The sequence below is a fragment of the Panthera uncia genome, chromosome D2, assembly GCF_023721935.1.
Source record: "Panthera uncia isolate 11264 chromosome D2, Puncia_PCG_1.0, whole genome shotgun sequence".
Classification (NCBI taxonomy): Eukaryota; Metazoa; Chordata; class Mammalia; order Carnivora; family Felidae; genus Panthera; species Panthera uncia.
The window spans coordinates 27889769-27902034 of NC_064818.1; the positions used below are offsets into that span (position 1 = coordinate 27889769).

The 12266-nt window shown below is 34.3% G+C and overlaps 1 protein-coding gene across 9 annotated transcripts in view; it reads right to left on the bottom strand.

The window, feature by feature from the left end:
• Positions 1–12266, bottom strand: part of HERC4 (HECT and RLD domain containing E3 ubiquitin protein ligase 4) — a 136110-nt gene that overhangs the window by 52515 nt on the left and 71329 nt on the right. For all 9 annotated transcript variants that reach the window (XM_049645117.1, XM_049645114.1, XM_049645118.1 and 6 more), the window contains 6 exons: positions 6387–6463; positions 6004–6128; positions 4515–4574; positions 4267–4378; positions 3561–3750; positions 1885–2057 (listed from right to left, as the gene is read on the bottom strand). In XM_049645117.1, coding sequence (XP_049501074.1) covers positions 1885–2057; positions 3561–3750; positions 4267–4378; positions 4515–4574; positions 6004–6128; positions 6387–6463 — 737 coding nt within the window. The remainder of the gene's footprint in view (positions 1–1884; positions 2058–3560; positions 3751–4266; positions 4379–4514; positions 4575–6003; positions 6129–6386; positions 6464–12266) is intronic.

Genomic DNA, 12266 nt, shown 5'->3' on the forward strand with positions numbered 1-12266 from the left:
CAGGTCATCATCTCATGGTTTGTGGGTTTGAGCCCCGTGCCAACTCTGTGCCGACAGCTCAGAGTCTCAAGCCTGTTTTGGATTCTGTGTCTCCCTCTCTCTCATGGCCCTCCCCTGTTTCTCTCTCTCAAAAATAAATAAACATTAAAAAAAATTTAATTCAAAAAGGCCTTTGGAGATGGAGCCCTATAGTGTTCCTCCTCAGTACAAGTTGAGGACTCTGATCTAGGCAAAGAACTTAAGTTACTTGTGGGGCCTCCTGGGTGGTTCAGTTGGTTAAGCATCCAACTTCAGGTCAGGTCATGATCCTGGGGTTAGTGGGTTCGAGCCCCACTTCGGGCTCTGTGCTGACAGCTCAGAGTCTGGAGCCTGCTTTAGATTCTGTGTTTCCCTCTCTCTCTGCCCCTCCCCTGCTTGTGCTTTGTTTCTGTCTCTCAAAAATAAACGTAAAAAAAAAAAAATTTTTTTTTTAAAAGAACTTAAGTTACGTGCTTAAGTTCTGTCTTTATTTGCAAAAAACAAAAAGTTATATTTCGTCTCCTTCTTCCACCCTCCCTTTAACTTGTGGTAACAGACACAGCTAAGGAAAAAAATTATTTTTTGAAGAGGCAATAAAGATAAGCAGATAAAGACTGGAGACAGTGAATAACTATTTGGGAATAGGGTCCAGCTGATGGACAAAGGATGGTTCACTGAAGTAATAGGAAAAAGAAAAATCTAATTAATCTCTTAAATCCTAGACAAAAGACATACAGAAAAAGTATATTTATCCCATGAAGACAAAGGATCTTCTTTAATAGCAGTTTACTGCAGAATCCAATTAACCCTAAAATGTTAGAAGAAAGCCTTCTTCTGGGAAAGGCAAATGTAAGAATGACTTTCCCATGGAAAGAAATGACAATTATCTCTTCAACTATAATAAAAGACATGACTACTTTACTAGGAATCTTGAATGAACATACTAAATACAAAAGAAAAGAGTAAGTTCAAGAAGTTTAGCTGACGAAATACCCAGAACTTCACTAAAAGAATAAGGAAGAAAAGCAAATGGTCTACACAAGTTCTTTCTTACAGAGAACAGAAGGACTATCTCTTTTATCCCTTAACATTTACCTTAGTGCTAGGCAAGAGTTTGAAAATGCTACAGAAGAAAAAGAAACTAAAGATTAAAGTTCTTAAGGGTTTTTCAGTCATTTTAGAGATAAGAAATATGCTTCTCCCCTTAGGTCATGTCTCCCAAAACAGCTCCTCAAGAATACCAAATGGTGTAACAAAGATATACCTACCAGCTGTCAGGGATGTCTCAAATCCATCTTTAATGAAACAGCTGAGACTCTACTTCTTCATATAACTTTGAACTGCTACAAGTGTAAAGGGTACTATTTCTTACATTGGGAAGAAGGGCAGGAAAGAACAATAAGCAAATTAATGAATTATAGGTGGTTCCAATTTCAAGTTAGTCATTTATTTCAAAAGGAAATACTTTGATTGAAGCCATTAGTATCTAATAGCAAAAAACTTGAGTTTAAATGTTCATAATCATAACTAGGATGCAGTCTCATATGATAACCACCTATAAATAACAAAAATCATATTTAAACTAACAAATTATGTTCTTCACAAGAAAAGGTAAGAAGAATTCTAATTCATTAGTATGCTATTGTTCTGCCCAACTACAGAAAAAGCTATCTACAAATGCCTAACAAAGTCAAGTAAGACCAAAGCTCCAAAGTATGTATTAAAGAAACATTTAGGTAACTTTTCTAAATTTCTGTAATATACATCTCTTAGGCTAACCTAAATTTGTAATATTAATGTTAAAATAAATATCGATCTGTCAGTAGCAATGAGAAAAGAGGGGAAAAAAGGAACTGCTGAACATACCCTATGCAATATTTCTAAAACCTTTAATGCAGTATGAAGAAAACTGTTGAAAATTCTTCTTTCAGAAGGGGGAATGCCGATCTTGTAGAGTTTCAAAAGATGTACCACAACTTCCTTAAAAAGTTCTACAATCTTGAGGAACAGTGGAGGCTCAAGTACTGACCACCAGTTTTCTGTTAAAGGGTGAACACAAAAATAAAATGAATTTTTTAAAAAAATCACAGTTTTCAAAGGAATCATATGGGACTTTTCTTCTAAAAGCAGTGGCTCTTAGCCCTTTGAAAATCTCAGGAAGATTCATATAACAGTATTTTATTCTAGGATTTGGAGATACCATCCTACTCTTAAGTTAAAGAATACTGTTCTAAAAAGCTCTCAAAAGCAAAAATAAAGTAAGAATGGTTACTGAATTTATTTCTTGGCTTCCTAGATACTAAAAACTCATTACGATACCTAATATTAAAATCAGTTATTAAATAGTACTTTGGGTGGGGTTGGGGGGTGCTGGCTGGCTCAGTCAGAAAAGCATGCGACTCTTTCAGGATCATGAGTTCCAGCCCTATACTGGGTATAGAGATTACTAAAAAAATAAATACATAAACTTAAAAAAAAAAAAACCCACTAAACTTTTTTTTTTAAAAAGTGCTTTGTTAGAATTTTGATTTTTAAACATTCTAAAATCCCAACACTTTGGGATCTTTCCAAGTTTTATTTTTTAACTTAACAAAGTTGAAATACTGTGAAGCACCACCTTTAAAATGCAAGGTACTCCTGAAAATCAGATACTGAGAACAATGTAAAGTATAACATGTCTGTCCTTCACCACATTCACTATTTGCAGTTATTAACTACAAATACCATAATCCTATAAAGCAGACAGAAAGAATACAAACACTTTTGACAACATGGAAGCAATACTCTTGTGAGTCCCTGCTTCACTCTTATTCATGAATTCTCTCGGAATTCAGGATTCTACTCCTTGCTTGCTACTTTCTCTGCTCACTCTCAGCCTAAAACCTCTTGTATTGATTTTATTAGTTCTATATATCTCAGCTTCACAAACCGACAAATACTATCAGGAAGGAGAGTATCGGATTAAATGTAGCAAGCAAACTTTAATGGTCAGGAACAGAGATGAAATTTATACAATATGAAAAGTTAAGGTGAGAAAAGTTTAGGCCAAAAAACTAGAGTCTAGAGACAGAAAAATAAGATCAGATGAGCAGTAGAATCTCATCTACATGCAGAGAAATAAAATCAAACATGGGGAAATTACCAAGTAAGAGAAATGTAAGGCGAAGAGTTAACAGAGTTCAAAGAGGATTTACTAACCCATGTTTGTTCAGTTTTAATTGTTCCTCCTCCTTTACTTCTTTAATAGTTAAGACTGAGGGGATGAGAGAGGGGAATATGGAAAACAGTTTTTATCTTTCCTGATACTGTCTTTGCTGTGTTTGATTAAAATTTTAATATTTAACATGCTTTGCCTCTAAAAACTAGTGGACTAGTTTTTCAGAGGACTAAAAAAAGCAATAAAAGGAAAAATAGGTTTATTTTTCACTAAGTGTCAAATAAGCAGGACAGCAAAATTTCAGACAGCAAAAAAATTAAAAACTTATGAGGATTTTCATTTAAAGCGAAAAAATTACAAAAGGAAAAAATACTAAAATTCTTACCAAGTACTTTCAGTGGTGCCTTTTCTAGGTTCACAAGAGCTGTACCAAAGGGAATTGCTATTGTTGTGAAATTGTTGGAATCACTCATCAGGGGGCATTCTGGTAGAGTAAGATAAAACCTCAATGCTTCAACATCAGGTAAGGAGCTAGTCAGCTTAGGGATAAGATTCTTTTCCAAACTAGCTGCCACCTATATTTTGACAAAAAGTAAAACCTCCTTTATTTAAAATAAATGTACTTTCCAAAAAGAAGAAGAAAAATCTTACAATACAGCAAACATGAAATGGTATTTTACAAAAATGTAGCTTACAATTAATCACTGAATGTACTTTGAAGCACAATGAAAATTAATGCCTAAGAGCACTGCTAAGAAAATTTTAAAAATCTTGTGTGCAAGTCTAAAGACTTAACCAACAGCGTAATGTTAAGTAATTAAAGGTCCACTCAAACATCTGGAAAGCTTTACAAATACTTGATAAAATTGCAAATTTTTCAATTTACTTTGATAAATTTACTTGATAAATTAGAAATGTTTTAAAATAAAACCCTATTAATTCTTATATTAGTTTATATAATAAAATCACAGACAACACTTCATAATGAAGCATTTGAAACTGTAAAGTTAATTAGGCTATATACAAAGTAACATGGATTATAAAGTTCAACAGACTACATAACACAAATATAAAATACTTTAAGAACAAACCTGCTGAGATATTTGAGGATGATCAGGTTGTATAAGTTTGTGGAATAAAAGCCTAGCAGCATTCATATCAACTCCTGAAAATTTGGTGCCTGTTCTATAGTGATCATCATTGCTATAAAAGAAAAAACAAAAATAAAAGAGAGAGAAAGAAGGAAAATAATAAAACTGTAAAGTTATTTCACTTCTTTAATATATTACTTAATACAATAAATTTGAAAAATTCCACATACCAAAGAACTACCACTTACCTAACAGCCAGAAAACTTCCATTTAGACAACCAGAGGAAGAAAATGTTCCATCTATTTCGCTAGAAAGAAAGTTAAAAATCCACAAATCACAAAATGAGAAATGTACATGTTTTCCTTTTTTAAAAAAAATGTTTATTTTTATTTATTTTGAGAGAGAAAGAGAGTGAGCATGACTGGGGGAGGGACAGAGAAAGAGAGAGAATTCCAAGAATGCTCCACAAGGCTGTCAACACAGAGGCCAATGCACGGTTCAAACTCACCAACTGTTGAGATCATGACCTGAGCCAAGATCAAAAGTAGGATGCTTAACTGACTGAGCCACCCAGGCACCCCACTTTTTTCTTTTTTTTCTGAGAGAGACAGAGTGCGAGCAAGAGGGGCAGAGAGAGAAGGAGACACAGAATTGGAAGTAGGTTCCAGGCTCTGAGCTGTCAGCACAGAGCCTGATGGGGCTTGAACTCCCGAGCCATGAGATCATGACCTGAGCTGAAGTCGGATGCTTAAATGACTGAACCACCCAGGTGTACCCCACCCCTGCTTTTTTATTAATAACAATATTTAATTTAATATTTAATGCCACAGAGTACACCTCTAACCAATACTCAATTAGAAGTAGTTAGAGTTTTATAAATTACTAAAGATTAATTAATACTTGATAAAGGTTTACTGTTTACCCTAATCTCATCCTCTGATTCTTCAAACAAATCTGATGGTCTTATTTTGTTTTTTTGCTTGTTTGCTTGTTTGTTTGTTTTAGGCCTACTGTACCTGGCTATTCGCAGGAGGTCTCCTATCCAAGTACTAACCAGGCCCAACCTTACTTAGCTTCTGAAATCAAATTAAGATCAGGCACAGTCAGGGTGGTTATGACCATAGACTAAAAAACTGAAGTTCTTTAAAAAAATTTTTTTTTACATAAACATACACATTTAATTTTCTTAATTACACATGGTATTAAATCTAATCTGGGATGCTATATTTCTGAACTTCACTCTTTGGGCTTTTAAGAAAAATTTTAATTTGGGAAAACAATCTAGAATTCAAAAAAGATTATCAGATATAGCCCCATATCCCAAAACCCAATACCACCTGCAAAAAAACAAAAAAACTGTAAGTACTAAAACAAGTTCATCTATAAGCAAAATATTCAAGAAAGAAGTAATACTCAAATCTTTTATGGAATACAAAAGTTAAAAGACAGTGATCCTAGGATGCTAGAAGTAACATTATTTTAAACCCAATCCTAAAGTGGGTAAGTTTAGTACTTTAAGTTATCATTTAACATTACATACATGAAAGAATTACAACTTATATATAAATGACATCTCTTAAAATATCCATTATTATAGAAATTCTAGACATTTAAACTTATGTACATAAACCATTTGTGAAATACTTAAATAAAAACTTCTAAATACAGGATGCACTACCATGGAGGTAAGAGGTCATGTTTGTGTTTGTTTTGTGTCGGTAAAATGTTTTTCTTACTTGGCTATCTCCACAGGAAATCTTCCGGAGGGGTAGCTCAGCCATTTTTGAATTAGAGCTTCGTTCACAGTCCAGATCTGCTTTGAAGGATCCGGACATCTAAAGTCATCTGGTGGCCCACAGTTCTAAATTTAAAAAATAAGTAGATTAGTCAGAGGAAACAAATATATAACTTAAACCAAGACACGTTTCCACTATGCATATATCTCTACTGAGCACCTGAAACAATACTTACCAACTGGATCAGAAAAGTTTTATAGACTTGAGGGCAAAAAAATTTAAGGCAATTACTTTGTAACATACAAAGAACATTAATAATTACTAATTAATTAGTAATTTAGCTTCATAATTAGCTTCATAATTATTTATATGACTACTGTTACCTGAGGATTAGAGTAATGTGAAAAGCTTTGATCTCCACCTGAGAAAATTCTTTTCACACAGAAATATTCTTCAGAATCTGTAATAAAAATAAAATGCAAAGAAATTCAAGATTTACATGAAATTTTTCAGAGCATCAACTATGCTATTGGATTTTCTCTTAATCATCTAATTTAATTAGACCTACCATTCAGCATTCAATGATATAAAATGACTTGAAATATTCTTAGTAATTACTACGGAAATGAGATGGACCATCGAACAATTCCACAAGCATAAGCAGCACCTCAGAAGTTGGTAAGTTTTTCTTCTGCACAAAAAAGTGGTGTTATCTAGTCTGTATCTTTTTTATCCCAATATACTTTAGTTTAAACTGAAGATAATGTAAAAACTGAATGAAAGGTATAAAAGACAGCTCAGAAGAAATTAAAATTAAGAATATTCATTTTTTAAAAGAATGTCAACAAACAAGTAAATATTAAAACTTCTTCATACGTGGAATTTGAGAAACTTAACAGAAGACCATAGGGGAAGGGAAGGGGGAAAAAACAAACAAAAAGCAAAAAAACCCAACTTGTTACAGACAGGGAGGCAGACCAGAACAAACTGAGGGCTGGTGGGGGTAGGGTGTCAGGGGGACAGGAAAAATGGGTGATGGGCATTAAGGAGGGCACTTGTTGGGATGGGCGCTGGGTGTTGTACATAAGCAATGAATCACCGGAATCTATTCCCAAAAGCCAAGAGTACACTGTATACACACATGTATGTTAGCTAATTTGACAATCGATTATATTTTTTTAAAAAAGCTTCTTGAACAAACACTTGATAATGCAAAATTATTTTCTCTCAATATAGCTGTATAAAAGTAAGCTGACACAGCTCTTCATTGGCAACTGTTTGTCAATAAACCCAAATCCAGTCAAAAAAAATTAAAAATTAATAAGCAAATTTAGAAGCGAAGACAATAAAGTTCTTTTTCAAAAAGAGATTAAAAGGGGTGTGGGGTGTGGGGTGGGGGAAGGTGCCTCACTGACTCAGTCAGTAGAGCACATGACTCTTAATCTCAAGGTTGTGAATCCAAACCCCACATTGGGTGTGAAGCCTATTTAAAAAAAAAAAAAAAAAAAGATATTCAGGGGCGCCTGGGTGGCTCAGTCGGTTAAGCGTCTGCCTTCAGCTCAGGTCATGATCTCACAGTTCCTGAGTTCGAGGCCCATACTGGGCTCTCTGCTGTCAGTGTGGAGCCTGCTTCAGATCCTCTGTCTGCCAATCTCTCTGTCCCTGCCCTGCTTGCTGGCACACCTTCTCTCTCTCTCAAAAATAAACTTAAAAAAAAAAAAAAGACATTCAAAGTTCCTTCCTTTCTTCTCTTCTACTTCTCAAAATGGAAAGAGTATTATCAAAAGTACTACTGGGGGAAAAAAGTATTGCTGGGATAGTACTTAGGGTATTACATACCAAAACACCAAAGCTCAGTACTGTTAACTTAAGGCTAATTATTTCCAAATATAATACATTTCTGTCATCCTGCTGACCCCCACCACCCCTTAGATGACTAATTCTTCATTTTGTATTATTTTGACCGTGGCTGCTACAGAATTAAAAATGCTTAAGGAAGGAACCACATCTTAATTTCCTTATTCCCTACTACCAAGCATAATGTTTTATTTGCAAAAGAACTCGCTAGATATTTGTTAACATGAATATATAAAGTAATATTTATCTAGCTTAGAACATACTAATAGTAAGAAGTTCAGAGTTCAGAACATCAATATGACTAAATTTTCCACAAGTACCAAGAATGTTCTAAGGTCAAAACAACTTTTAAAAATAGATTAAAAGGGTAAATCTAAAATATTAAATAAATCAGTGATTCAACATAAAATCTTTTCTCTATATCATTTTAATAAATCTACATGAAATCCTTCGCTTTCTCAAAAGATTTAGCAAGATGTTATTCATTTATCCCCAAAATGTGATTTTGCTCTCTATAAATAATCAAGAAGTATAGTACATGAATGGGTTTCTGGGGGGTATGAGGAAGATGCCAAAAATTATTTTTCTTAATTTCCTTTTAATTACTACTCCAAAAAATTTATAAAACCTAGTCATTTGTGTTATACAGCTTCTTGCAGACTGAATTTTGCTGATGGTACCCCCAAAGTTTCTCTTCACATTTTTCTTGGTCTTTTGTACTTCCTGTAAATTGGTAGTTAGATCTAGACAGGCTTTAATTAAATAAGTTTGTTTGCTTCAACAAACAAAACTACTAGAAGGTGATACTGGGAATCATTCATCCATCAGGAAGCACATAATGTATGGTTGGATTCCTTTTTGCAATGTTAGGAACTACCGACGCTCAGTGCTAAGACTATTCACTGTGGGTTGAAAAATAATGATATGCTAACACTACTTCCTCATCTTGTAGCTGGCCCATTAGCTTCCTCCCATCTATACATAGTTTGTTACACTGAAATAGGAAAATACCAACTCTTGATCTTTTCCATTTACTTACTCTTCTCTTGCTTTTTGAATATGCATTTCTTCAATACTAAAGAGGGTAATAATTTTTGCATGGGTTTTTAGTAACACAAATTTCCTCTTTGGGAATTTTTATTAATTCCCTTTATTAAGCATCTTTTTTTGTTTGTTAATCTTTATTTTTGAGAGAGACAGAGAGAGAGACAGAGAGAGAGAGAGAAAACGTGCACACATGCAAGCGGGGGAGGGGCAGGCAGGAAAAGAGAGAATTCCAAGCATGCTCCATGCTGTCAGTGCAGAGCCCCAAGTGGGGCTCAATCTCACAAAATGTGAGATCAAGACTTGAGTTGAAATCAACAGTCGGACGCTTAGCCAAATGAGCCACCCAGGTGCCCCTATTTATTCTTATTAATGTTTGTCTTATTTATTTATTAGGTACCTTACTGTTTTCTTCACCAATATGTATAAACACTTTGGCTATTCAGGTTAATTAATCTTAGGGTGTATTTGCTACAGCCATTTTTCTTATTTAATTTTGACTCACAGATTTCTTTTTCCATTTAATCAAATGTATTTAAATCTCATCCTTTATGAAGACTTTCACTGCCATATGCTGAGAAAGCCTTCCCCATGTTCATGTGTTTTGTCTTTTTAAGTAATCTCTACACCCAACCTGGGATTTGAACTTACAACACCGATATCAAGAGTCACATGTTCTTCCAACTGAGGCAGCCAGGAGTCCCAAAGCTTTCCCATGTTCAAATCAGAGAATTATTTTCTTAAGAACTTTTAAACATTTAATTCTTGAATCCTTTTATGACTTATTTTAGTGGATACTCTTAGGATCTAAACTGACTTTTTCTCTCCAATTTTCATGTGTTGAGTAATTTTTCCCTCTTCATAGATTAGTGATGCCTTGTTTTAAAGTTGTGAAAAGGCACTGCCTCTTCCACCTACACCACAACTCTAAGCAATACTGACACTATTCTCTATCCCAAAAGTGTTCTCAAAGTCCTTCTCAGTATGTACCTCCAAGCACCAATACCAAGCAACCAGAGTTTGAAGTTGAAATAAAACCTATATACAATACCTATATGGGAATTTCTGCCACTCCCCCCGCCCCCGGACTTTCCATTAAGTAATAATGGAATGCCTGTATATACCAATAATCTGATCTGTTACAGTTTTACATAGCACATGTTATCATATCTAGGAGGGCTAGTTCATATTCTCCTTACTGTTTACAAAAGACTTTTTACATTGTCAGAGAAAATTGAGAAGACTTTGAAATAGGGCCCCCTGTCTCCCCCTACCCTTACACTAAGTCCTGATTAAAGCACCCTTCAGGAATATCTCCACCTAAAAGGAATCACTGAGCTACTTACAGTTCTATAAACTGTACTTCTATTTAGGAGCAGTACTGACAGAGATACAGCTATGCACATGCTTTTGACTTACAAGGAAAAGGAGTAGTTTTTGATATTCTCTGAACTCCTTTATACTTTTAGGACACTCAGGACCCTAAACAACTTCTCAGTACTTAAGGGGTTAAAAGCAGAGATTTTTAGTGGAGTAGAGTTTAAAATTAAGAAATATTTAAAATACTGATTCATTTAAAAATGAGCAATAAGAATGCACTACATCTTAGCAAAGATAACATCTTAGTATTAATATGAAAGTCATTTTGATTTCATGGACCCTCTTAAGACAACACGACCTATTCTGAAGCAAGTCAGTTTGTTCCAGAATACGAAAGAGCATAACCAAAGACAATGTGACAAGTGAATTTTATTTGCCTTGCTTACTCTGAAAGAAGCTATAAAATGTGTTAATGTCTTAGCAAATTGCACTCAATTTTAAAGTGTGTGCTCCCATGGTTTACTGATTGTCTTCCTTCACCTATAATATAAAATGTTATTCTTTACTTTTTGTGAATCTGCTAGACAGCAAAAATTCTTTGTCTTATTAGAATAGTTTGCAAGCACTGGGTGTTGTATGGAAACCAATTTAACAATAAATTTCATATACTGGAAAAAAAAAGAATAGTTTTCAATACTTTATGTTGCTTTTATTGTCTTTCATTATTTAAGGGGGAAAAAAATGTTCCTCAGTTTTGGAAGAGCTAATAAACATTTCCAATTTCATTACCCCCCCACAATTTACTCTGAAATCTTTGTCACTTTGAGTAACCAAGTATTGTTTCTAATATCAATAATTATATCTTAATAAAGTGTTCAAGTCCTCTCACAATTTCTTTGATTTTTGCCTTCTGTTATGGGTTCAATTATTTCCCTCAAAGTTCATATGTTGAAGTCCCAACCCTCAGTAACTCAGATATAGCTGTATTCAGAGAAAGGGTCTTTGAAGAAATGATCAAGGTAAAATGAGGCTGTTAGGGAAGGACCCTAATCCAATATATCTGAAGTCCTCAAAATAAAAAGAAGAGACATCAGTGATGCACACACACAGAGAAAAGGCCATTAAGGACACAGCAAAAAGGCAGACTTTGCTAGCCAAGGAGAGAGGCCTCAGAAGAAACCCAAAGTGCTGACATGATACCTTGATCATGGACTTCTAGCCTCCAAAACTGTTGAGAAAATAAATTTGTTGTCTAAGCCATCCAGTCTGTAGTATTTTTTATGGCAGCTCTTGCAAACTAATTCACAAAATCACATCCTCAACATAGAAAACTAAAACTTGCAAGATAACTTTTACATATTAGTGAAAATAACTTTGAGAATTCCCAGAGAGGCCTTGGAGAATCACAAAAGTTTGTTCTTTTATATAGAAGAGATGCTAGAAATAATTAGGTTTCTTTAAAGTGTTACTATTTAAGAAATTAGAAAAGACACCCAATCTTCCCTAAGTTAAATTTATATGGTAAGATGTAATTAAATATAAATATTTCAAAAGTTGTTTGTCTTATAAGAAGTCCCTGGAGATTTGTCAGTATCTTTGTTTTCCATATGTTTACATGGAAATATGTTTATATATGAAGGGCATCTGGGTGGTTCAGTCGGTTAAGCATCCAACTTCGGCTCAGGTCATGACCTCGTGGTTCAGGAATCCAAGCCATGAGTTGGGCTCTGTGTTGACAGCTCAGAGCCTAGAGCCCACTTCAGATTCTGTGTCTTTCTCTCTCTCTGCCCCTCCCCTGCTCACACTCTGTCTCTCTCTCTCAAAAATAAACATTAAAAACAAACAAACAAAAAAAAAACCCACAGATGTTTAAATATGAAGTAAAACACTATTCAAAACTCTTTTGAAATTGTTCCAGCTTTCCTGTATTTATCAAAGTTCAGGTGGTAAATCCTAATTTCAGTTATTATTTAACTGTTATTTTAAGTGTTTCATGGTATATTCTTACTGCTTTAATTCATATCTAGTATCATCTTGTTTGC